The 27,656-nt window shown below is 40.8% G+C and overlaps 2 protein-coding genes and 1 long non-coding RNA gene across 3 annotated transcripts in view; 1 reads left to right on the forward strand and 2 right to left on the reverse strand.

Moving 5' to 3' along the window:
- Positions 1-27,656, reverse strand: part of LOC112846225 (solute carrier family 12 member 4) — a 94,173-nt gene that overhangs the window by 62,291 nt on the left and 4,226 nt on the right. The gene's annotated exons all lie outside the window — the stretch shown is intronic.
- LOC102080281 (solute carrier family 12 member 6) lies at positions 1,148-12,562 on the forward strand. Its single transcript, XM_025905629.1, is given in 20 exon segments — positions 1,148-1,682; positions 2,026-2,252; positions 2,337-2,455; positions 2,582-2,770; positions 4,798-4,962; positions 5,420-5,570; positions 6,652-6,826; positions 7,362-7,480; positions 7,577-7,675; positions 7,751-7,870; positions 8,074-8,178; positions 9,017-9,084; positions 9,087-9,181; positions 9,265-9,460; positions 9,544-9,713; positions 9,795-9,853; positions 9,855-9,924; positions 11,656-11,873; positions 11,955-12,088; positions 12,379-12,562. Coding segments are annotated over 20 exon segments (2,883 nt in total). The 5' UTR covers positions 1,148-1,370; the 3' UTR covers positions 12,471-12,562.
- LOC112846226 (uncharacterized) lies at positions 12,694-15,233 on the reverse strand. The gene is made up of 2 exons (XR_003219094.1): positions 14,659-15,233; positions 12,694-14,505 (listed from the first exon to the last, which is right to left on the reverse strand). It is a non-coding gene; the product is annotated as an uncharacterized LOC112846226 (long non-coding RNA).

Genomic DNA, 27,656 nt, shown 5'->3' on the forward strand with positions numbered 1-27,656 from the left:
AAACATGTTATCCCAATAATATTTTTTTTATTTACATTTGAGGTTACAAACTGACCTCATTATTGTCTACCTTCACTTTGGCTTAGATCATGGTGATATGAAATGATGAAAATTGTTTAACATTATTTAAGTTTTATTTACACAGTGAAAATAAGCTAATGTCTGCATCATTGTGCCGCCCAACCTACGCATGCTCATGGGAAAGGACAGTCTGTAACCTGTAATGTAAAATAAATAAAACAAATACATTATCATCAGGAAAATGTGCACCACATCATTCAGGGTGTGATGGCCTGCTGAGCCATTGGTCTTGTAAATCAATGATCATGGGGTCAACCACCATCCGTGCCTTTAGTATGAGCTGTATTTGTACACATCCTGAAAGCAGGCAGTGGTTTAAGTCTAATGACTAGCAGGGGTCTTTGTGTGTAATCAGAAAGTGCCTGGTTTGATTAAGCATGTTTGTCAGTTATTTTTAGGCAAGATGCTAACCCCAAGGTGCTCTCACATACATGTGTGCGTGATTCTTACATAGAAATTACTTACCTAGGAAAAGTATAGAAAAAAGTTCTTGGGTGAACAAGTTGCATAAAATGCTTTGAGTGCTAAGTTAGAGTAGAAAATCTCCGCATAGGAATCAGTCCATTCAAAAGCAACATTCTCCAATATTCCAACAACTCAGAGAAGGATTGCCAAATGCGAACATCTTTCCAAGGAAAGAGTGAAGAATGTTGCAAGCTTGTAGAGTGTTGCCACATTTATATTGCATCAAGTCAACACCGCTAATGCCAGGTGGGCGTTTCCCCACACCTGACCCTCATGAAGACTGAAAAGACAAACAAAGTAAGTATGAACAAATGACTTAATCTATAACATAATAAAATATAAAGAAACATGTAACTGAGTATTTGCCTTAATTTGCAGAATGTTTGATTTGCCGGCAACAGAACGCTTACACAAACAAACCCGGGATAGTGAGTGCAGCAATGTTACTTGACAAATAGCAAATCATAGCAAATAAATAGAAACAGAATAATGTGTATAATGTGCAAAAAAAAAAAGGTGAACACATATGGGACAAATGGAGAGAATTGCAACGGGCTGCATTACGGTGAAATCCGGGCTAACATCCGAGTGTTGGCTTCTTCGCATACACCCTGGTGCTGGATGTCAGAGGGTTAAGGTTGGACGCATTAAGCTCGACCTGGTCCAGCACTTGGAGTGAGCTGAGCAGCCGCTGCCGTGTGCATTTGCAGATGCCGTTTGAATGAAATCCCGCACTGTCTGTATTTGTGTCACATAGAACATTATGCTTCACTTTACTTCTACAAGCACTCCTCTTTTCTCCCCTTTTGCCTCCCAACATCATAATGTTACTAACCATCCACCCCCTCCTCTCTTTCTCTCTTTCTTTGTCCACCCTTCTTTTCCCCCTCCAATCTGTGTCTGTCTTCATCCAACTTTATTTCCATCCCTCTTTCTCCCACTTTATTTCCACTTCCTCCAACCCTTACATACAACTTCCTCCTCCAGCTTCTCCCCCCCTTCCAGCGGGAGGTTCCTACTTCATGATCAGCCGCTCTTTGGGTCCAGAGTTTGGGGGGGCGGTAGGCCTGTGCTTCTACTTGGGCACAACCTTCGCTGGAGCCATGTACATCCTGGGAGCTGTCGAGATCCTTCTGGTGAGTTGCTTTGTTTGCTTTGTTGTTGTTCCAGTTAGCATCGTGTTCTCCAGACTTTTCTCTGGATGTAAAGACTTACGTTGTGACTCTATACCGATACCAGGTAGCAACGACTCATTGCCTTCACTATATGTGGACCTCACAAAACCCTTAAAGTCGGTTATTTTAAATAAACATGTGACCTGAGTTAGGGACACAAAAGGAGGCTGACCAGTTTTATTGACAGGCTGATATTATTAATATGTATCACCTGATTGGCTGATTTGCACTAAACGCACTTATATTACTGAACCTTCAGATAAGTGAGGCCTGCTTCTTACTCTCTTCCCTCTCCCTCTGACAGGTGTACATTGCACCCGGAGCAGCTATCTTTGAAGGTGAAGGAGCAGCCATGTTGAACAACATGAGAATATACGGCTCCATCTTTCTCCTCTTCATGGCCTTGCTGGTTTTCGTGGGGGTCAAGTATGTGAACAAACTGGCCTCCGTCTTCTTGGCCTGCGTCATCATCTCCATTTTATCCATCTATGTCGGAGCGCTGGTTTCTGCCTTCAGCGTGCCGGATTTTCCGTGAGTCCTGATTATTTGGAAAAACACAGAGCTGACCGATTCTTTATGCGTCACATTTTTGACTGACTGGGCTTTCATCCACAGCGTATGCATGCTGGGAAACAGAACTATCAACGCCCATGATGTTGCTGACAACCACTGTAGTAAAACTGTCCTGGTTAAAGTTGCAGCTGAGAAATTAGACAGCAACTTCACGATTAACGGTGGGTTCAGATTTCCTTCTTTCTGTTACAAGTCATGAGGAGTAAGAGTGTCTCTCTGAGTTACACCAGTGTGTTTTTCTGAAATGCTGGTTTTTGTTTTTGTTTTGTTTTTTCTCTCTCTGATAGAAAACAGCACAGTGGGCCCCACCTTTGACCCCAGCCATGTCCCAGAGGTGATGGTGGAGAAGACCACGCGTCTTTGGAAGTTATTTTGCCATAACTCACAGCTCAACGCCACCTGTGACGAATACTTCACTTCAAACAACTTCTCTGAGATTAAAGGGATCCCCGGACTGACTAGTGGGGCCATATCAGGTAGAGTGCATGCATGAAGAGTGCAGTGATTCTCTGAATGAGAGATCATATAAAATATGAACACGGCCAATGTGATATCACCCACCTGTTACGAAGCCAAGCTGAGTGTTTTACCGTTGCCTCTTTGTTTGTTTGTTTTTTACATCTGATGAGGGTGGTCGTTAGCCAAGTCTGGCTGTGTCCATCTTCTTTTTAGTCTGTGGTCTCCATGGAAGTTCCAGGAAAGTCTGGGATTGCACTGTTAGTGTTGTTTCTTGGCTGAAAGCTAGAACCTCACTTATAGCTGACCAGTATGAAATTACTTCTTATTCACTGAGTGTGCATTTTAAAAAATATAATCGATTAAAACTTTAAACCGTCACATTTAAACAGGCGTTAAATTGTTGTGCTAATGTTGTTTTTGCTAAGTGACAGTAAGAAGGTTAAGTAACTTGCAAAGAAAAGCGTCTGGACTTCTTTGAGTTGCTTGAAGACGTTTCACCTCTCATCCGAGAAGCTTCTTCAGTTAGAGTCCCAGATTTAAACCCAGTGGCAGTATCCCCCCAAGGAGGGACAAAGGACCCCCTGGTGATCCTCTAATCACATGCGCCAAGGTGTGAAAGTGGGTGTGGGACCTAATCAGCCAGGGTTTCGGGTGAGCTCATTGTGAAACCTGGCCCCACCCTATCATGTGATTTCCTGAGGTCAGATGGCCCAGGATGTGAGTGGGCGTTAAGGCGTCTGGGGAGGGAACTCAAAACTGGATTATAGATGGCAGACAGTTGGTGTCGTAAACCACCGCCTCTGTTCAAAGATGGTCGCTCACAGTGGACATAGATGGCCTCTTTCACTCCTCTTTCAAACCATCTGTCCTCTCTGTCCAATATGTGAACATTGGCATCCTCGAAAGAGTGACCTTTATCCTTAAGATGCAGATGGACTGCTGAGTCTTGTCCTGTGGAGGTGGCTCTTCTATGCTGTGCCATGCGCTTGTGAAGTGGCTGTTTGGTCTCTCCAATGTAGAGGTCTGGGCATTCCTCGCTGCACTGTACAGCATACACCTTCTGTCTGTGATAGATTAATAAATTATCACAGACAGAAGGTGTATGCTGTACAGTGCAGCGAGGAATGCCCAGACCTCTACATTAATCCGTATGGCGGTTTCTGTGGCTGTGATGAGGTCCACTATGGGCAACTGTTGCGAGGTGAAACGTCTTCAAGCAACTCAAAGAAGTCCAGACGCTTTTCTTTGCAAACTCCTTTGACTACGATGACCTGGATGACTGAGAACCTTCACAGACAAGGTTAAGTAACCAGTATCTCTCCCTCTGGGCTCAAAATGCATTCTTGATTCTTCCTGATTAAAACAGGAAGAACTTAGCATTGATGTTTTCCCTTGTAGCTATTAACTCAGCTTGAGCAGCTGAATGATGGAATAACAGGAGTGAAATAAATCCTGACATACTGTGTTCTGTAACAATAATGGACCTCAGCTGGCCTGATGCAGCAGAATGCTTTAAAAGCAATCTGGTCTGAAGTTATGTTGGTGCTTTAAGGAGAAAGATAAGAAATCCAGTATTTATCCCCCAATATGTGAACACGCCAAACATCTTAGATGAATAAAATGAACATAATATCACAGACAGGACAGAATTTCTAGGTAGAGCCGAGAGGCAGAAGGCTTCACAGCTCACAGAAATGAGAATTTGAAGGGGCTCAGAGTAGAGCCACTACTACTCCTCATTGAAAGGATCCAGCTGAGGTGGTTCAGGCATCTCACTAGGATGCCTCCTGGCTGAGGAGTGGCTATGGAGAGGGAGGTTTGGGCTTCTTGGCTAGGGCTGGCACCCCTACAACTGAGTCCTGGATAAGCAGCAGTTGGAGGATATTTTATCGAAGGAGACGGAGGCAGACATTATACCATCTTACTAATGTTACACTAATTAGGGCCTCTAAATCTCCTGTGTGTGAATTTGTAGGTGAATGTTTATATTCTGCCAATGTCAATGACTGATCTTACATGGGGGTTTGTTTCTCCCTCTATACAGAGAACCTGTGGAGTACATACCTACACAAAGGGGATGTTTTGGAGAAAAGGTCCCTCCACACCTCTCAAGCTGCACACCCAGCCTCTGATCGCTATCCGTACGTGTTTGCTGACATCATCACCTCCTTCACAGTGCTCGTGGGCATCTTCTTCCCCTCAGTCACAGGTACAGACGTCCCTAAAATACTAACTAGGCTCCACTCAGTGTTAATTCAGAAATATAAGCATATAAGAAATTTAAACCTAATGTTGGCTTGGTTCAGTGATGAAAACGGATCATTGACAGGAAAAGAGCTGTAGGATATTGATTCCCGCTCACGGTGCAGCTGCTGATTCAGGATCAAACCTGTCAGGCATCTATTCTTGGATTTCTGTTTGTGTGTCTGTGCAGTTGGCTTTATTTTCACTTTTTAGCTTGAAAACACTTCAAAAAAGGGAATAAAAAAGAAAAAATATGGAGATGGGTTCTCTTTGATTTGAAATATTGATCACACATTACACTCACGAGAGTGTTTATTAAAAAACTGTGGTATATTCAGTGTAACATTAAAGTTGATATTTTAAGCACAAAGCTGTTGAGTTATCACTTATCTCCTCTTCCTTTGAATGATTTTGTTCCTCAGGAATCATGGCTGGCTCCAACCGGTCGGGGGATTTAAAAGATGCTCAGCGCTCCATCCCCATCGGAACCATCCTCGCCATCCTCACCACCTCTTTAGTCTGTATCCTTTCATCGGACAGTTTGATTGAACTTTCATGCACTCAAATTCAAAAGCAACTCAAAGCACAATTTAAGATGCTACAACACAGTTCTGAAGTTTTTAACCTAAATGCTGATCATGGAAATATTTAATGAGAATAATGTTGTGTTATTAGTAGATTAAGTCTGTCCACCTGTTTTATTTTCATGCTGTCTGTCCATCCTTACATCCATCTCTGAGAATACCTTGAATTCTGTTTTTTGTTTTTAAAAGGTGGACTGATTGAAATTTGCTAATCAAAGGTTAAGATCAAGGTCAAAGGTCGAAAGTTCACCTTTAGTTTGCTCACCATTCTCGCTGTTACCCCATTAGAGCACTTCACTCCCAGACTGCGGGCTTACTTGTTGTTCCTGGAGTATTTAATGGTAGAATGGGAGGCAGAGCCTTCAGTGTCAGGCCTCTCTTCTATGGAACCAGCTTCCAGTTTGGAATCAGGAGACAGACACCATCTCTGCTTTTAAAACTTAAAACCTTTCTTTTTGAAAATAAAAAAAATTATAGTTGGGGTTGGATCAGGTGACTCTGAGTCCTCCCTTAGTTACTCTGTAATAGTCCTAGGCTGTTGTGAGCTTCCTGTGATGCACTGTTTCTTCTTCACTCATCTTCTTCACTCTGAGTGTTGGCACATGACTCAGCATTTAATTATTAGTTACTGTTAATCTCTGGCTCTCTTCCACAGCGTGTTTTTTGTCCTGTCTTCGTCCCCTCAACTGGTCGTGTCTGAGGGTGAGGTGGAGATTTCTTCCTGTTAAAAGGGAGTTTTTCCTTCCTACTGTCCTCAGGTTCTTGTTTACAGGGGGGCATCTGTGCTACTGTAGTGCCTTTACATTACAATATAAAGCACCTTGAGGCGAGTGCTGTTGTGATTTATGTGGAGAGTCCACAGAGACTGGATGGTGTATCTCGACCAGGCAGTGGAGGCGTATGACTGAGAGGCAGTTCTTCGAATTTTCTCAGCACAGTCCGATTTTTGTGGCACTGAAAGTACTTTGTTTTGTTTTTTGCTCTTGTGTTTGTATTTGCATGTGTTGTGTTGTATGTGAGGCAGAAGGACTTTGATGCTTAAACTACTTCATGTCTTGTTACTTCTGCAGGTTTGGAGATTCAGTTAAAGGCAATCTGGTGGTGGGAACTTTGGCTTGGCCCTCGCCGTGGGTCATTGTGATTGGGTCCTTCTTCTCCACATGTGACGCGGGCCTCCAGTCTTTGACCGGCGCTCCACGACTCCTGCAGGCCATCGCCAAAGACAACATCATCCCCTTCCTCCGGGTTAGAGCTGCTAGTTTTCAGTTTAATTACAGGGACTGTCCAAGCACTTCTCCTGTATTCTTGTTGTGCTCAGGATGAACTTAATGATACTGTGTGAAGCAGAGATCCCTGCTGATGTTGAATTACTGATGTATTTATGCTGCATACTTCAGTTATTTCCACTTGCATACAGAAACATCTTGCAGCAGGGGGAAGACGGTGTGCAAATACCTTGATGGAACTGTGGTGCTTTAAAAAGCTTTAAAGTGATGGTGCTTTATGTTTTCTCTCATGCACAGTGTGACCCATTTATTTAGGTAGTTTAAGTGTAATTAGTAGTTACCTGGAGATGATGTATTTTCTGCAGTTCCTGCTTTCACTGAAGCTTTTGATTATTTCTTTGATTCTCAGTGCTCAGGCTATTGCCTCCTTCCACTCTCTATGTAATAACTATCAGATTTTTATTTTTCCATTTGCAGTACTTGCCATTTCCTTAAACATAGTGTGATTTGCTGGGTCTGTGTGTGTATATTTGAACTCTGTGTGTTTCTGGCAGGTGTTTGGCCACGGGAAAGCTAACGGGGAACCTACGTGGGCCCTGCTGCTGACAGCTCTGATAGCTGAGCTGGGGATTCTCATCGCATCTCTGGACATGGTGGCTCCTGTTCTGACAATGTAAGATGCAGTTTTGTTACACGTGTGTGCATGTGTCATGCACACTTAGTGTTTGCCTCCATAAACCTCAGTTTGAATCTGTAACCCTCTTTCCAGGTTCTTCCTCATGTGCTACCTGTTTGTAAACCTGGCCTGTGCCCTCCAGACCCTCCTGAGGACACCCAGCTGGAGGTCTCGCTTATCATACTACCACTGGTATTACCAAAGACTCACTCACTCTCTCTCTGTCTTTCTCTCACTCTCTGACGTCTGCTCTGCTCATCTGTCCAGGAGCTTGTCCTTTCTGGGGATGACTTTCTGCCTGGCGCTCATGTTTATATCCTCTTGGTATTATGCAATCGTTGCCATGGTGATCGCCGGTATGAGCTACAACTACATTCAGTATCAAGGGTATGTTGCCATGGAGATGTACTCCCTCCACATGATTGTGCATGTACAGACTGGTGTGTAAACATGTCTGTTTCGTGTTAACATTTTTATTTTATTTTCAGGGGGACAGTGGAGTGTACAGTGTATACAGTGTGTGAATAAATAAATATAGCTGTATGTCCTCTTATACTTTGTGTGTATGTCTGGGTGTGGTTGTGTATCAGAGCAGAGAAGGAGTGGGGAGATGGGATCCGTGGTCTGTCACTCAGCGCTGCCCGTTATGCTCTGCTGAGGCTGGAAGAAGGACCACCGCATACTAAAAACTGGAGGTATTGAAATGTCTCACAAACACAGGGTGCAAGTTGACCTTTTAGAAGTTGGTTGAGTGTTTGCACTTAAGTTTGCGTGCAGTGCTGGGAGTAAAGCTGCAAGACATCAGAATCTGCTTCACATTCAGCATTATAAACAAGAATCAGATGATTTGAATGTTCTTCTCTTTTGGTGGGCAGTAGTACTTATAGTAGATCAGTAAATTAAGCACTGCAGGTCACTCCTATCATTTTACTCAACAGATCTAGGAGAGCTCCAGGTTGCTGGACACAGCTTTTATGGCACAAATAAACTGAATTTCAGTTTGTTGCTCCATAATTACATTTTGACATGTTAGCCAGCCATGGGGCCTCCGTGTGACTTTGTTGTGTCTCTTTATGTGCTTCAAATGATGCTGACTGAGCTGAACTGACTTTGTTTTTCTTCACTAACTGCATCACAAATTGAGAAGATGGGGGAGTGAGCGAGCTCTGAAAATGAGTTGGCTCATAGTGGTGCTGTGGTTTCACATCTGGGGAGATGCACATCAGGCTAAATGAAAGGCCTATTTATTATCCTTTCCAGCGCTTCCATCATGTCTCACAGTCCTCAGCTATGTTTATCAAGTTAGCATTGAATTACAAATGATTAGATCTCCGTTTTTTTAAATTATTTTTTTAAATGTATTTTGTCTAAGCACTTTGAAAACCGTATAGCCCCACCTGATTTCTCAAAGCCCATTTAAAAATGTAGACAGCATAAAGTCAGACAATCTACGGCTCTGCTGTCACTAATATTTAGGAAGAATCCACTAACGCACACACGCTCTTGTTCATCGCCTTGTCTGTCCGTGTCCAGGCCTCAGCTGTTGGTATTATTAAAACTGGATGAAGACGCCCACGTCAAGTCTCCTCGGCTCCTGACGTTTGCCAGCTAAAGGCAGGAAAAGGCCTGACCATTGTTGGCACTGTTGTTCCCGGGAACTACCTGCAGAGCTATGGAGAGGCGCTCGCTGCTGAGCAGGTAGGCCCGTTTGTTACTGATGGGTGGAAATGTATTTGCTTTCAGATAATGTGGAGTTGGACCTTTTATCCTTCTTTCCTCAGACTCTGAAGCACCTGATGGATAAGGAGCGCGTGAAGGGCTTCTGCCAGCGCATCGTGGCTCAAAAGCCACGTGATGGGATCAGCCACATGATCCAGTCGAGTGGCCTGGGAGGAATGAAACCCAACAATGTGGTAATGGGCTGGCCTCACGCTTGGAGGCAAAGCGAGGACCCACAGTCCTGGAAGACCTTCATCAGTGAGTCAGGAGAGGACAGCAAAGCGGTTAATGGGGTTGTTTCAGCATTAACAAGCTAATGGCACCCCCTTTCCTCCTTCCAGACACAGTGCAGGTGACCACAGCGGCCCACCTTGCGCTTCTGGTGCCCAAAAACATCTCCCTGTTCCCTGGCAACTCTGAGCCCTGCACAGAGGGCTACATCGATGTGTGGTGGATCGTCCATGACGGCGGGATGCTGATGCTTCTGCCTTTCCTCCTGCGACAACACAAGGCAAGAAAACAAAGTGTTGATCTTAAACTCTAACAAAGCCTTTAAAGTTTCCGCTGAACCCTCTGCTCTGTCTCTGCCCAGGTGTGGCACCAGTGTTCAGTGCGCATCTTCACAGTGGCCCAGATGGAGGATAATTCCATCGCTGATGATGGAGCAGAGGTCTCAGATGCTCAGACAAATGCAACTGTCTAAATCTGATCGGGACAGAGAGGTAGGTGTGGAAAGCTTACAGCGGGGTTTTGTGTGGTGTGAAAAACGCCCGTAGGTTTGCGTAGGGTTGATTAGGAGTTGTGTTTGAAACTTTATGCAAGCTGGGTCTTAACAAGCATTTGTTCACCACTTTCACCAGGAGAGCCCTAGCAGTAGCAGCAACAGTGGTAGGCCAGAGGCAGGTGTTGCTACAAGGTTTCAGGTGAGGTTAGAGGTCAAGGTCAGCTGTGAGTTCATGACTTGGGAGGAGTTTATGGAAATATAGAAATAATTTTTTTTTTCTGTTCTAGAAAAATAAACTGGAACAAAGTGGAGATCAGGTTCCCCGTACAGACACCATGTTTTGGCTTTGAGGTCACCATTTTCTTCCAGACTAAATCAGATTTGAGGACAAAGAGCTCAGTGTTCAGGTCCAAAGGTTGCTAAAGAAACTAAAGTGCAGTGTACTGAGGTGATACTAAAGAAATCCTGGTGGGTAACACTCATGGTGAAGGACACGAGCTACTGACAAAAAGAAGCACTGCAGACGGTAACTTGCATTGAGATGATTGTTAAACGTTCATGTCACCTCCTTTTGCCGCTCATCTCCTCAGAGGGTACGCTGGAGTTTTGATGATGTAAGTTTGCGCAGTAGAGAAGCAACAGCTGTCTGAAGTAGAGCAGATTAGACTCTGTAGAGTAGCCTGCAGTCAGGACACGCTGTGAAAGTGAAGAGTGAAACCCTCTGAACAGCTGTGAGTGCAGCTGAGCCCTTCAGATGAAGAGTTGAGAGAGAGAGGAAAAAAAAAAGCGATGTGGTCACCGTGACGTCAGCTGTCGGTTTGTGAAGTGTCTTCATGAAGCTGGGACTGAAACTGCAAGCATACGCTCCTCTCACGCTCTGAGAAACAAAATTTACACAGTGAGCTGAACTCAGGGTCAGGAGGTGTCGCCGCCTGCTGGCAATTAAGAAAAACAAATCAGATCTTAGAAACTTGAGCTCTGACTTCACTTCTCAGACCAGAGGAGTAACTTAAATGTACACCAGCACTATCACATTCACATGGAGCAGCTTTAATGTAACTGCAGCTTTAATTTTTGAATTATTTCACAATAAAATAATGTGACCTTAATAATTACAGGATGGTGGGGTGAACTTTTTCCCAGGGTTCTTCATTGGGGTCTGTGAGGGAAAAGTTTGAAACCCCCTGATTTAAATAAAACACTGAATTGTTACGGAGTGAATCCTTTGACCTCCCTAATGTAGATCAAATCCACATTTATTTCCCTCTGTCCAGTTCTTTATCTGAAGGGTTCAGTTATTAACGCTAACGTGTCAGATGCTTCTTTCTTTAACTGTTCTGTCATCTTTGTTTCCCTCTACCCTTCACACTCATTCTCATTTCAGATTTTCAGAAGCTTTTTGTCTCTGGCCTTTTTTTATTTTTGCTGCCGTGTCTCTGTAGTTGTGCTTCAGTGCCCCTCCAGAGTAGATGCAGGCCGTGTTTGATTTTGGGGAGTTAGGTGACCTTGTGTTTTTTGTAGGCGTATCTTTCCCCCAGGTACAAAAGTCCTGGACCCTTCACGCCAAACACCTCCAGAGGAGACAGAGACAGACAGGTACAGAGAGACGGAGAGAAGCAGGAGTCAGGAGTTACTGTAGAAAAGAGAGGAGGCATTGCCAATGAGGTGGAAGAAAAGGCTAGAAAAAGAGATGAGAGAGAGAGCGTGTTTGTGTGTTTTCACACACTAGGCCCAGCTGGTGAAGGATCGTAACTCCATGCTGCGTCTGACGAGCATCGGCTCAGACGACGAAGATGACACAGACCGGGCAGGGAGCGGCGGCGGCAGCTCTGAGCACCACCGCCGCATTCAGATGACCTGGACCAAAGAGAAGACCACACAGTACAGAGCGACGCACTCGGGCTGCTCCACCCCCGAGGGCTTCAGGGACATGCTGAGCATCAGGCCGTGAGCAGACACAACAGGTTTCACTGTGACACTGAGAACCACGGTGACCAGGTCATTTAACACATCTCATTTTTCCTCCAGGGACCACTCCAACGTCAGGCGAATGCACACCGCCGTCAAACTCAACGAGGTCATTGTCAACAGATCCCACGATGCCCGGGTCGTCCTGCTCAACATGCCTGGACCCCCCAAGAACACCGAAGGAGATGAGAACTGTATCCTTAACCCTGAGTCTGCACCAAATTAGATTTTAGGTGCTTGTTTTTGCAGTTACTGAGTGTACTTTTGTTACAGCAGACACCTTTATGATGGCTTTGCCAGTAAACAGAGTTTAAAAAAATAAGTTCACTAAAGTTCACTAAATCACTAGAGCCTTAAAAACCAAAGTAGATTTTGCTTACTAACATGATTATTAAAACATATATAAGCTTTTCATTTATTTAAATAAATTCAATTATATTATCCAAGTAACATAGTATGAGACGTTCGTTAATTCATTGAGCAGACATGGAGTTCCTGGAGGTCCTGACAGAGGGATTGGAGCGTGTTCTGTTGGTGAGAGGCGGAGGAAGTGAAGTCATCACCATCTACTCCTGATTGGACAAACACAGGAAGCCAGCATCAAGCAAAGCAGCCAGTCGTGCAGGAGAGAGCAGAGTGAAGACGGTGGGATCTGGGGAACCTGAAAAGAGCGAGCCGGTGACTGTCGATTGTCACACTTCCCTGTCGTGGCGCTGGTTTCCATCCCACATGCTGTCAAAGCTACAAAAATGCCAACACGATTCCAACAAGGAGCAGAAACACAAAAATAATAACAAGCTGTGTGTGTGTGTGTGTGTTTGTTTATGTTTGAGTCACCCACCCGAGGGTCCTCTGACTCGATGAGGAAGGGAGCACAGTTGTGTTAGGAGCGATTGCGTTTGGAGGGGCGGACCACAGGCTAACGGTGAGAGGCTGCGGAGTGGCCAACCCGCTGATGAGACTCAGGGTTGCTTTTTGTACAGAATGTAATTTGGAAGCAGACAGCAGTTTTCCGAGTTCATCCTGAATGTCAGAATCAAGCCATCAGAAACCCATCGAACCTTGCTGATGCAGCAGTGTCCACTTCTTCTTCTTCTTTTTTAATTGCTTAAAGAGGATTTCGGTCTTCAAAGAAACGCATCACTGGTTTTCATTTCTTCAGCCAAATCAGTTAAAAATACCAAATTTAACAGTTTGACATGTTTCTTAAACTGTACAACTTATATCAAACTACAACTGGGCGTGAATGACAGATCTAAATAGGCTGAAATTAGTGCAACCAGCATGAACCAGTGCAAACTGGATAGTGCAATGTGCATATGACCTGAATGATATAACAGTGGGTTACAGTGTTCATCAGAGTGACAGCCCAGGGACAGAAACTCTGTGGCAGCTGGTTTTAGTAAACCGAGCTCTGTAGCACCTGGCTGAAGGCAGCAGCTTGAACAGTTTGTGTCCGGGATGTGAGTGGTCTGCAGAGATCTTGACATGCCCTACAGTGTACCCCTAAAAGAACCTGAGGAAACTGGACAAGTGAATACAAAAGAAGTGCCAGAACTAAAAAAAACCCCAACTATCTACAGCAGATTAACAGTGTCTGAAAGTCATGCCCTAAAAAAAAATCCAACAAAGACCTGACAGATGCATCTGAACCTTCAGGTGATGCATCTACTGTTCACTGAAGCCTCATTAAGTTGTCAAGAGGCTACTATTAAGGAAAGGAAACAGGAAAAAGGCTGAGCTATTCCAAACTACACAAGAACTTAACTTAAACTCAGTGACAACAGGATTTATGGAGTGATGAATCCAAATGTAAAATTTCAGGTTCAAATTGTCAAAATGTACAGAAGAACTCAGGAGAGAGGCCCATTAGTGAGTGTTTACAGCCATCTGTAAAAACATAGGCTCTGTCATGGTTCGGGGTTGCATTTGGTGTTGGAGAACACGGATATATTTCAGTGCGTGTTGTACTCGTGTAACTATGCATGTGAAAAATAAAGAATCTTGAAAGTTACCATCAGATTTTGATCCATCATGCAATACCATCTGGAAAAATGATAGGCAAAATCTTAATTTTTCAGCATGGCAATAATGGCAAACACACTGCCAGTGCACAATGAAACATTATGAGTCATGGATAGGCTTCAACAGAGCCAGGACGTCAATATTATTGAAGCAGTGTGGGATCATCTAAAGGCTAACATCCAAGGAAGAACTCTGAATGTCCTTCAAGAAGCCTGGAGAACTACTCCTGAAGACTACTTAAAGAAATTACAAGAAACCTTGTCTAAGAGTTCAGGCTGTGCTGAAGAATAAAGACAAATATTGACTTTCAAGCTCATCAAAATGATACAAACACTGTTTTTGCCTTATGAACTACTTTTCCGTGACCCAATTTCGTTTTTTTAAACAAAAGAATAAAAAACATAACTCCCTTTTTAGAACTTCCTTTTAATTGCTTTTCTGTTATCAATGTTATAAATTTCTACGTCTTACTTTGAAAGCCAAGCTTCAAACTTGTGCTTGCCGAGGTCACGTGATTCTGCACGTACAATCCGGAAGCCGGTGCCATGTTGTGATATTTGAGGAAATCACTTCTGGGTGAAGTTCCCTGGCAAAAGTGGGATTAAAAACAAACAAACAAACACAGTTAATCAGGGTTTGGGGTGAGCATGGAGGTAAGAGTGGCTGGTGTTAACACAATAAACTGCTGCGCACGCACACAAGATGACAAAATATAGCACAGGCAGTCTGGCTGTCAGACCTCATTGGCGGCCTGCTGTACGCGCTGACCTCACTGATCATTGTTCCTCTGTTCACGGGCTTCACGTTAACTTCTGCTAACATGTTCAGCCTCGTTTTAACCCAGCTGTCTGTCCGTGGGTGTGTCCGAGCAGGCGGACCTGAGGCAGTCTCACCGTTGGTGAACTTTAATCGGTTTAAACAACAAAAAAATATGCCGCTCGTGTATCCAGGAAGGAGCCACAGGACAGAGCAGTTGAATCAGCTGAAGGTGGCTGTTAAACGCCAACAAACAGTCGAACATCCCCATCCAGTAAAAACCAGCCTAATATGGGGTGTTAGTCCATGTCAGACAGGAAACTTTGACTGTTAAAGGACTTAATTTAGATAAAATATGAGCGCTAACCGGGTTAATTGATGCTGAACAGCAGTAGCAGCCAGCTTCCCTTTAAACCTTTCAAAATAAAAGGAGACATTACTGCACCATAATATTAATTCTCTAGAATCTAAACATGTTATATCAGGTGTATTAAACATAAGGGCCGGGAACCATAATCAGCCCGACAAAGACTCCAGTCCAGGCCACTGGAAGGCTTTGGAGAATTTGAAGGAGTGGATAGATTTGAAACTTTCAGTGATATTCTCACAAGTTTTCTAGCTTTTCCTATTGATATTCATGCTGCAAGACAGTTTGGGCAATAAGCTAGCAGAAGTTTTTCTGTTATTTTACACATTTGTCACATACAAAAACTGTAACATATTCTTGCAATTGCACTTGTTTTTCTTATGTTTAGATATGCCAGGGATTAAATGTGTAGTTAAACATCTTGCTGTTCTGGCTCACTTAAGATCACATACACGGGTATTTTTGAAAACGGAGATTTTCCGTTTTTGTTTTAAAAAATAATCCCGTCCACACGTAAACGCAGAAATAATTCCATCGCTGATGATGGAGCACAGGTCTCAGATGCTCAGACAGATGCAACTGTCTAAAGAGAGGTAAGTGTGGAAAGCTTACAGCGGGGTTTTGTGTGGTGTGAAAAACGCCCGTAGGTTTGCGTAGGGTTGATTAGGAGTTGTGTTTGAAACTTTATGCAAGCTGGGGCTACGTCCACACGTACATGGGTATTTTTGAAAATGGAGATTTTCCGTTTTCGTTTTAAAAAATAATCCCGTCCACACGTAAACGCAGAAATGAAGGAAACGCTGCTAGGAACATGCCAAAGCAACAGGTGGCGATATATTCCTAACCGTGTAGAAATGTTGGCCAATCACAAGTCTAGAAGCCTCGGTGGGAAATAGTAAACAAAGATGGGGCATAGAAGCAGAACCGAGTCGTATGTGTGGAGGGATAGTAACTGTGTGTGTATATGTAAGCATTTAAACACTGCAGAGAGTACAATTAACAGTAACAGTATTGTAGAAATTCATTTCACCGAAACAATAACGTAGCGCACAGTGTGACGTCAAAAAAGGCGCACACCTTTGACGCTGCGTTTTCTCCGTTTTCCTCGTCCACACGTAAATGCAAAAACTGAGTTTTCGAAAATATCCACCCTGGGAGGCGTTTTAAAAAATCTCCGTTTTCAGTGACCAAAAACGCCGTTTACGTGTGGACAAAAGGTGCAAACGCATAGAAAAATCTGCGTTTTCAAAAATACCCGGGTACGTGTGGATGTAGCCTGGGTCTTAACAAGCATTTGTTCACCACTTTCACCAGGAGAGCCCTAGCAGTAGCAGCAACAATGGTGGGCCAGAGGCAGGTGGAGCTACAAGGTCTCAGGTAGGGCTGGGCGATATGACGATATATATCGTGTGGATGACAGAAAAGTGTCTATCATGCCATTTGTCTTCTATCGTTTCTAACTAGAGATGGACCGATCCGATATTACGTATCGGTCCGATATTGACGTAAATTACTGGATCGGATATCAGAGAGAAATAAAAAATGTAATCCGATCCATTAAATATCAAAAAAGCACCTCACAAAACTTGCAACATGGCGTAACTCAGCTCATAACCGTAGCACGTCGGAGCAGTATGCACCACGTGATAGAGCGGCTGTGTGTATTTGTAGCCTCGCTAGCAAACCAGCATTTCATCTCCGAGCAATTTATCCCAGAGAGAAGTAAAACAAGTGTGTAAGTTCATCTCTGAATGTTTGTAAAGCATTCCCACGTTAAGCTTAACAGCCGATATATGGAGCGACTGCCTCTCTCTCTCCCTCTCCTGCCGCTACTTCATGAAACTGCTTAATGATCAGCTGATCGGCTTTTCTGTCGCGAGTCCGTCTCTCTTCTTTGTTTTTGGCCCACTTTGCACCAGAAAGAGGAAACCAGCGGCTGAACAACAGGAGCACGTTTAACCTTGATAAGCTGTTGTTAGAATTTATTTAATATTACTTTCTACACCAGGATCCTTTTCTACGCAGCTGACGGCTGGTAACTGTGCAGGGGCGGATCTAGCAAAGTTTAGCCAGGGGGGCCGATAGGGCATTAACAGGGAAAAGGGGGCACAAAGACATACTTATCTTTCTTATTGTCATTTAAAATGTCTAGCTTATAATAAATAATTATCCGAATCTTACACCCAAAGTTTTAATCTGATGTAAAATATATAGAAGTCCATTACTGTATATAGTAACTGTTAAGTCTATTATACCCTAGTAAGCTATAGTACTTTTTCCTTTGGGAAGATACCATCTGTGCAGTCTGCAATTCTGTTGAAGAAAGATGTTGAATCTATTTAATTATTCTTGAAAAATAATTTATGTCTGTGCATTTTTTTTTCACACTGCATCAAATTAAAGTTGATTACGTCGATTAAGCATCATAAGGTGGAGGGTAGTTCCCTATTTTTTTTTTTTGCTTGGAGTTTGCAACCCTATTTGTTAGTTTGCTTAATATTTCTGCTAAGTACTCTTTAAAATACCAGAATAGGGAGGATGGTGCAGGTTTAAGTTTATTAGATTGATCAGTGTTGCTGAACTATGAAATATTTTGGGTGCAGTGTATTTTTTTATTTTTATTTTTTTACATACAGGTATAACAGAATAGCTTTAGTGTTGTTGTTTACTTAAACTCGAGTATGAACTTGTACAAAATGCAGCAATATATTAAAAAACAGTTTTATTGATTAAAAAACACACTATATCGGATTCGTATCGGTATCGGCAGATATCCAAATTTATGATATTGGTATCGGACATAAAAAAGTGGTATCGTGCCATCTCTATTTCTAACCCAAATTTTTATAAATTATTACATAAAATATACAATTAACCCTTTACAACCCTAACTATTTTTAAATCCCTGTAGAACTGGAACCACGTAAGGTAGCGCAATAATTTTTTTTGCAAGTGAAACCGGAGGAGTTGTACTTACATCTAATGCCATTAGCTTGCCCTAGGTCACGGTTTCCTTCCACACATAGCTTTGCAAAAATTACATAAGCACTTGCAGCAACAAGAAGATAATATTCCAAACTTGCAGCAACAAAAAGATAATATTTCAGACTTGCAGCAACAAAAAGATAATATTCCAGAAACACGCTTTGCCGATGTTCATAACACTTCCTACGTTGGCATATACGTCAGCGCGAACTATCGCATGTCCGCCATTACCTGCCAGAAACCGGAAGTGACGTCATTTTCGCGAAAGGGCCTTATAAGCCTATGTTGGTGTTTTTAAAAGTCAAGTTTGACTTCATGCTTTTCTGCATCGTTTCTGGGATGCTTAGAACTCAAATTATAATATTTATTTTCATTTTTCCTGTAGTATATAAAAATTAGTGCATCTCAAAAATAAAACTATGAAGTAAAGTTAAGTAAGTAAAGTTTATTTCTTAAGCGCTTTTCATAGACAGGTAGTCACAAAGCGCTGTACACAAAGATTAAAATAAACAACACGATAAATAGCAAAATGCACAATATACACAATATAGTTTAAATTTAAATTAAAAATGTAAAAAGCATTGGTCAACAGAAAGCTTGTTTAATCAGTAAAGTTTTTAACTGCTTTTTAAAGGATTCCACAGAGTCAACCATTTAGTTAAACCATGTACGTTAAAACAACAATTTTAAAACGAATTCTAAAATCTATTGGGAGCCAATGTAAAGAACGTAAAATGGGAGTGATGTGAGCTCGCTCGCTAGAGCGAGTTAGTAGTCTGGCTGCTGCATTTTGTATAGCTCGGAGGCGAGAAAGAGATGATTTATCCAAGCTGGTAAACAGGGAATTACAATAATCTAAATGCGATGACACAAATGCATGGACAACTTTTTCCAGTTCAGCTAAGGAGACCATATGTCGCAGTTTAGAAATATTCCTTAAATGAAAGAAACAGGAACGAGACAGAGATTTTACGTGTGAGTCAAGGCCCAAAGAAGAGTCAAATATTACTCTAAGATTTCGAATATTTGGCTTAGCAGAAGAACAGAAAGGGGCAAGAACCTGACTGATTTTAGAATATAGACCAGGAGGAGCTATGATCATGGTCTCTGTCTTGTTCCTGTTTAAAACAAGGTAATTGTCAGAAAGCCAATCAGAGATTTGAGTTAAACACTGGACTAGGGTGGACAGCCTATCCAGCTGATGAGGCTTAAAGGACATATACAGCTGAATGTCATCGGCATAGAAATGATAAGACAGGTCACTAAAAGACTGAATAATGCCAGCTAAAGGACGCATGTAAAAAAAGACACTCAAAATAAATTTCTCGTGGTTGGAAACTATTTTGTGCAACTTTTTTGTATTTACAGTTTTGAAGGATACACCTCTTAAATTTTTCTAACTAGAAATTTATGTAAAAAACAAACAAACGATTTTCAATTTTTGTAGTTTATTGCACTACAATTTTTTGCAATTTATGTAGTTACTATGGACTTAATGCATACATATTTTTAAAATTTGGGCTATAACGGTTGTATTGATGTATGGAAACTTGAAATGCTCCCACAAATGGCACTACAGCATGTAAAAACATAAAGATAAGCTCTGGCGGACTTGGTTCTATGGTAGGTCTTAAAGGCTTAAATAGCCTGTGGCAAATATATTAGTGTTGTCTTCTCACTATACATGCTCTTAACTTTATGCAAGAGAAAATAAAGTATAAAACAAAAGAGATTTTTTGCAAAGAAACTCCGTCTTGTGGTTTTGCGACCTGGTGCTGCTATACGTGCACCCGGATTTGCGACAATCTTTACGGTAACTCAAAACAAAGACTGCACCCTCGGCACTTGCTGTTTACAGACTGCGTACTTTCCAGATGACCACAGGTCAGGTGGTATATCGTGATATATATCGTTATCGTGATATAAAATAATTCATATCGTGATAAATATTTTTTCCATATCGCCCAGCACTAGTGTAAGCCCAGCATAACTCCCCAAAATCAAACACAGCCTGCATCTACTCTGGTGGGAACTGAAGCACAACTACAGGGACATGGCAGTAAATAAAAAAGGCCAGAGACAAAAAGCTTCTGAAAATCTGAAATGACGAGTGTGAAGGGTAGAGGGAAACAAAGATGACAGAACAGTTAGCGTTAATAACTGAACCCTTCAGATAAAGAACTGGACAGAGGGAAATAAATGTGGATTTGATCTTCAATAGGGAGGTCAAAGGATTCATTATGTCCTTTGACCATTACGATAAAAATCACATGTAATGGAAGTGTTTTTAGGAGGCGCAGGCTTCAAAAATTAAAGCTACAGTTATACTGCAGGCCTATATGACAGAGAATGTGCATCTTCTTTTTGTTTTCATGTTTTAATTTATATTTGTGTTGTGGTTTGCAGTGTTTTGTGTTGTTTCACTTTAACTTTGTTTAAAAGGGAAAAAGCTGAAAATTTAAATAGTTAAAAGTTGAAATGTGAATAGTTGGTTTTTGTATTATATGATTTATTTATTACATTTTATGTGGAGTGAATAAATAAAATTATATTTACGGTGGCCCCTAGATACAAAGCATGTACAAACTCCAAAGCATGTGCAAACTCCAAATAACGTAAAAACTTCAAATAACGTAAAAACTCCATAGCACGTTCAAAACATAACAGAAGTGTTGCAGGATGCTAGGGGCAGTGTTGAGCCTTTGTTTCCTAGTGGCTACACAAGCCAGGAAGTACCAACGACCGGATTTGGTGTGTGGTAGTAACAGGTAAAGGAACATTTTTAAAAAAAATTATTTTTACATATATATATATATATGTATATGAGTGCTTGTGTATAAATACACAAACAACACATATGCTTTCAATTGTGTACTTTAAGTGATCTCGGTAGCTCTGTTTTGGAAGTTCAGTTAACGCTAGAAATGTGTTTTGGAGTTTGTACGTGCTTTGTCTTTAGGAGCCACCATATATATTTATGTGTAAACATTTATAAATAAAACCATGTTTTTTTTTTTTTTACATTAGCAATTCCTTTTGTGCACAGACTCATACTCATAATACAAGTCAGAGCTTTGTAAAAGAAAAAAAAAAAGAAAGTTATGTTTTCAAAATTGGAGTTAAAGTTATTTTTACTTCCAATAGTGTTAACATACTACACAGGTCATGAAGATTTTTTTAAAATATACATTGTAAATGGGCTAAAGCAGTTAATTAAAAGTAGTGTAACATAATCAAATTACAGCATTTATATTTATTTTAATAAACCATGTAACTTGGATGATTCATTGCTGGTGTGACCATATTTTTAGGCCTACCCCCCCTTCTTCAACATGCATGTCACCTTTGGCCTGGTGCCACTGTGAAAATGAATAATAACAGTAATAATGAATAAATAAAGGTTACACTGACCCTGTAAGACAACCAGGAAACAGCTTTCACCTTCAAAGTAAAAGCTGAACATTTAGAAATGTGTTTGTAGCAGCAGTAAAGCTAGTTGGGTGCTTTTTGACTTGCACTCAGCTCTAATGTTTCTCTATGAGATTATAATTGTTGTAATTCAGGGGTCGGCAACCTGCGGCTCTTTAGTCCTTATATTGCGGCTCTGCATGGTTTGGAAAAATAAACTATAAGTATTTTTATTTGTGTTAGTTTTTTTTTCAAACGTGTAGTCCTAAATTGGAAGATTATTGCGATCTTGAATAATAAAAATAAAGTTATATTTTATTATTTTCGTTGTTCAAAATAAGCATAAAATAAGCGAAACGACGTGCATTTACCGAGCCTTTCAGCCCCAGGTAGGCCTAGTATGGAGAACTGTAAGAAAAGAAAAATATCTGAAGAAAATACAACAGCCTGGGCAGATTCATTTGTATTTACTTCTGACGAGAGTGGCCTACCAGTATGTCTAATTTGTGGAGTGTCGATCTTCGGATCCACATATGTATGTGAGCACCTATTCTCCACCATGAACTATGTTAAAAACAAACACCGCACACGCCTCACAGATGACAGCTTTACAGTCCTGAGTAAAGATGAAAGTGACTTCGTAGAGCAGACGCTGTGCGCAGAGGTTCAGGAGCAGAAGTCCGATTGTAAACACATCACGGCAGAACCGACGATGTTTACATGAACATGCTCTTCAGCATCTCTTTATTGACCACTTTTCACACACACAGCCAGCTGTAGCTTTCCAGCGCACAGCCCGACACATACAAACAACAGCAGAGAGAGCAAGCCGGTGAGGCGTGATTGCGGATGCCACTCAGATACGTCTGCCTCTCCTGCAGCGTCACTGCGGGCCACGTCCCGCGAAGCACATTAACCCGGTAAAATAAATATTATGCAGATATGTTGAAAATATTTATTTTTAATTTTTTAGGGGCATAGTGCTTTTTTCCAATTATTTTTTAAATTCTGGTCAAGGATCCGCTCCGGGATGCCCAGAAGGCGATATAAGGATGACGGCTCACTGTTTTTCTTTTGCTACATGGATAATTTAAGTTCAGCTTTTTAATTCATTTAAAAGACACCTTCAACTGGTTGACTTTATTTTTAGTTATTATTTTTTAAGGGTTGACAATGTGTTCATTACATAAATAAAATTTTATTTTCTCTGTAGCACTTCATGGATTTCATAAGCAACACACCATACTGCTCCTGGTGCAACCGAGATCTCGGCTCAAGACCAGAGGTGGCCGCGCATTCGCCGCTGTCGCACCCTACCTCTGGAATAACCTCCCCCTAGCTATTCGGGCGTCTGATTCAATTCAATCTTTTAAATCTCGATTAAAAACTTATCTGTTTAGCCTTGCCTTCCCCAGCTCTTAGAGCCCACATCCTTAGTCTATTGGAACTTATTTTTATTACTTGTTAACGATTATAATGTTTTAACCTTCAGCCTTTCGGGTTGTGTCTACTATGCCTGGTGTATTATTGGTTAGTTATGTCACCTGCCTGTTAGTATATTTTATGTGTATTTTGTATTTTATGCTTTATATTTGTATTATTATTGCTCTTAACTCATTCTGTGAAGCACTTTGGCATGCCTGTGGTTTTTAAATGTGCTATATAAATAAAATTGTATTGTATTGTATACTTGTTTATATGAAGCATAAAGGTAAAAAAAACCACAAAAAATATACACAGTGTTATCTTCATTTTAGATGTCAAAAAGTATTTGCAGCTCCCAGTGTTTCCTTTTCCGTAAAACTGGGTCCAAATGGCTCTTTGGGTGTTAAAGGTTGCTGACCCCTGTTCTAATTCTTGTTAACAGAACGGAATGTTGCAGTTGCTTTTCACACTGTTGATGTCGACTGTGTGCTGTTTTCTTTGTACCAGGTAGGCGATGTTAAGTACAAGTTTTAGTTGATGCTGTTTTCGATAGGCAAAAAAAAAAAAAAGATGAACAATGATGATTGTTTCTATTGTTGTTGTTGGTTAGGAAAAAGGAGATATGTCTCTCATCTCTGTTACCACAAGGAGAAAAATAAATAAATAATACTGCCACTATATGATCACAGATTTGGTTTCAGCTAGAACTTTTAAAGAAAGACTTTGTTGATGTTGTGTTGTATAAATATATCTTAGTCATTTGTTAAGTGTTATGTTTGGGGGGAAAAAAGGAAAATACTCCCAAGCTGGTGAACTGAATGTTGCAGTTGCTTTTCACACTGTTGATGACGACTGTGTGGTGTTTTCTTTGTACCAGTTGCCAGAATAAAGAGGGAGCCCAGAGTAAGGGCAAGTCCAGCGTCGCAGTGCCGTCCTTTCTACATGGGCACAGTGTTACCAACTTAGCGACTTTGTCGCTATATTTAGCGAGTTTTCAGACCCCCTTAGCGACTTTTTTTCTAAAAAGCGACTAGCGACAAATCTGGCGACTTTTTCTGGTGTTATTGGAGACTTATTTATGATGACTTTTTGACGTGAAAGCGCAGTGGGCACCTCACCCGTGCCAAAGCGCTCACAGGCGGAGGATAGTCCTCCCCCAGCTGCTATCAGGGCAGGACATGTTCACACCTATGCGTCCAAACTGCAAATGAATCGCGCATGAGCGAAGCCGCTGTTCCCGCACTGACTGTAACGCAGTCAGATCTTATTTTTATTTATTTTATTTTTTTGTGGATCACAAGCTTTAAAACTACTTATAAACACACACACACACACACACACACACAAAGTAACTCCCCCAGAGTGGCCCGGATAAAGGAGCAGGGTTGGAATTATGACATTAAAAAACAATAATTGCAAAAAGAAATTTAATTTGTAGTTCTAAATAAATTCTAAATGCATTTAGGACGTTTTATACAGACTTTATGTGTCTTCCACGACGTTATTTCTCTCTCCAACAACGTAGGTTACAATTACATTAGCATGACCAATTATGCAAATTAGGCGATGACGTCATTTAGCGACTTCTAGCGACTTTTAGGACAGCCAATAGCGATTTTCCTTACTGAGGAGTTGGCAACACTGCATGGGCATATCACACCACTTGCACCATAGACTCACAGAACAGCAACAGCTACACAGGCCTATATGACAGAGAATGTGCATCTTATTTGTTTTTCATGTTTTAATTTATATTTAATTGTGTTGTGGTTTGCAGTGTTTTGTGTTTTTTCACTTTAAATTTGTTTAAAAGGAAAAAGCTGAAAATTTAAATAGTTAAAAGTTGATTTATTGCATTTTATGTGGAGTGAATAAATAAAATTATATTTACGGTGGTCCCTAGAGACAAAGCACGTACAAACCCCAAAACACGTAAAAAATCCGAAGCACGTTCAAAACACCTAGTGGCTTGTGTAGCCACTAGGTAACCAAAGCTCAACACTGCGCCTAGCATCCTGGAGCACTTCTGTTGTCTTTTGTACACGTTTTGAGTTTGTACGTGCTTCGGAGTTCGTATGTGTGATGAGAGACATATCTCCTTTTTCCTAACCAACAACAACAATAACATATAAAAACAGCTTTTCTATAATAAAACAATCATCATTGTTCATCTTTTTTTTTTGCCTATCGAAAACAGCATCAACTAAAATTTGTACTTAACATCGCCTACCTGGTACAAAGAAAACCGCACACAGTCGACATCAACGGTGTGAAAAGCAACTGCAACATTCAGTTCTGTTAACAAGAATTACAACAATTATAATCTCATAGAGAAACATTAGAGCTGAGTGCAAGTCAAAAAGGACCCAACTAGCTTTACTGCTGCTACAAACACATTTCTAAATGTTCAGCTTTTACTTCCTGGTTGTCTTGCAGGGTCAGTGTAACCTTTATTTATTCATTATTACTGTTATTATTCATTTTTACAGTGGCACCAGGCCAAAGGTGACATGCATGTTGAAGAAGGGGGTTGGGGGGGTAGGCCTAAAAATATGGTCACACCAGCAATGAATCATCCAAGTTACATGGTTTATTAAAATAAATATAAATGCTGTAATTTGATTATGTTACACTACTTTTAATTAACTGCTTTAGCCCATTTACAATGTATATTTTAAAAAAATCTTCATGACCTGTGTAGTATGTTAACACTATTGGAAGTAAAAATAACTTTAACTCCAATTTTGAAAACATAACTTTCTTTTTTTTTTTCTTTTACAAAGCTCTGACTTGTATTATGAGTATGAGTCTGTGCACAAAAGGAATTGCTAATGTAAAAAAAAAAAAAACATGGTTTTATTTATAAATGTTTACACATAAATATATATGGTGGCTCCTAAAGACAAAGCACGTACAAACTCCAAAACACATTTCTAGCGTTAACTGAACTTCCAAAACAGAGCTACCGAGATCACTTAAAGTACACAATTGAAAGCATATGTGTTGTTTGTGTATTTATACACAAGCACTCATATACATATATATATATATAAAAATAATTTTTTTTAAAAATGTTCCTTTACCTGTTACTACCACACACCAAATCCGGTCGTTGGTACTTCCTGGCTTGTGTAGCCACTAGGAAACAAAGGCTCAACACTGCCCCTAGCATCCTGCAACACTTCTGTTATGTTTTGAACGTGCTATGGAGTTTTTACGTTATTTGAAGTTTTTACGTTATTTGGAGTTTGCACATGCTTTGGAGTTTGTACATGCTTTGTATCTAGGGGCCACCGTAAATATAATTTTATTTATTCACTCCACATAAAATGTAATAAATAAATCATATAATACAAAAACCAACTATTCACATTTCAACTTTTAACTATTTAAATTTTCAGCTTTTTCCCTTTTAAACAAAGTTAAAGTGAAACAACACAAAACACTGCAAACCACAACACAAATATAAATTAAAACATGAAAACAAAAAGAAGATGCACATTCTCTGTCATATAGGCCTGCAGTATAACTGTAGCTTTAATTTTTGAAGCCTGCGCCTCCTAAAAACACTTCCATTACATGTGATTTTTATCGTAATGGTCAAAGGACATAATGAATCCTTTGACCTCCCTATTGAAGATCAAATCCACATTTATTTCCCTCTGTCCAGTTCTTTATCTGAAGGGTTCAGTTATTAACGCTAACTGTTCTGTCATCTTTGTTTCCCTCTACCCTTCACACTCGTCATTTCAGATTTTCAGAAGCTTTTTGTCTCTGGCCTTTTTTATTTACTGCCATGTCCCTGTAGTTGTGCTTCAGTTCCCACCAGAGTAGATGCAGGCTGTGTTTGATTTTGGGGAGTTATGCTGGGCTTACACTAGTGCTGGGCGATATGGAAAAAATATTTATCACGATATGAATTATTTTATATCACGATAACGATATATATCACGATATACCACCTGACCTGTGGTCATCTGGAAAGTACGCAGTCTGTAAACAGCAAGTGCCGAGGGTGCAGTCTTTGTTTTGAGTTACCGTAAAGATTGTCGCAAATCCGGGTGCACGTATAGCAGCACCAGGTCGCAAAACCACAAGACGGAGTTTCTTTGCAAAAAATCTCTTTTGTTTTATACTTTATTTTCTCTTGCATAAAGTTAAGAGCATGTATAGTGAGAAGACAACACTAATATATTTGCCACAGGCTATTTAAGCCTTTAAGACCTACCATAGAACCAAGTCCGCCAGAGCTTATCTTTATGTTTTTACATGCTGTAGTGCCATTTGTGGGAGCATTTCAAGTTTCCATACATCAATACAACCGTTATAGCCCAAATTTTAAAAATATGTATGCATTAAGTCCATAGTAACTACATAAATTGCAAAAAATTGTAGTGCAATAAACTACAAAAAATTGAAAATCGTTTGTTTGTTTTTTACATAAATTTCTAGTTAGAAAAATTTAAGAGGTGTATCCTTCAAAACTGTAAATACAAAAAAGTTGCACAAAATAGTTTCCAACCACGAGAAATTTATTTTGAGTGTCTTTTTTTACATGCGTCCTTTAGCTGGCATTATTCAGTCTTTTAGTGACCTGTCTTATCATTTCTATGCCGATGACATTCAGCTGTATATGTCCTTTAAGCCTCATCAGCTGGATAGGCTGTCCACCCTAGTCCAGTGTTTAACTCAAATCTCTGATTGGCTTTCTGACAATTACCTTGTTTTAAACAGGAACAAGACAGAGACCATGATCATAGCTCCTCCTGGTCTATATTCTAAAATCAGTCAGGTTC

This window comes from Oreochromis niloticus, linkage group LG3 (assembly GCF_001858045.2).
Source record: "Oreochromis niloticus isolate F11D_XX linkage group LG3, O_niloticus_UMD_NMBU, whole genome shotgun sequence".
Lineage (NCBI taxonomy): Eukaryota > Metazoa > Chordata > Actinopteri > Cichliformes > Cichlidae > Oreochromis > Oreochromis niloticus.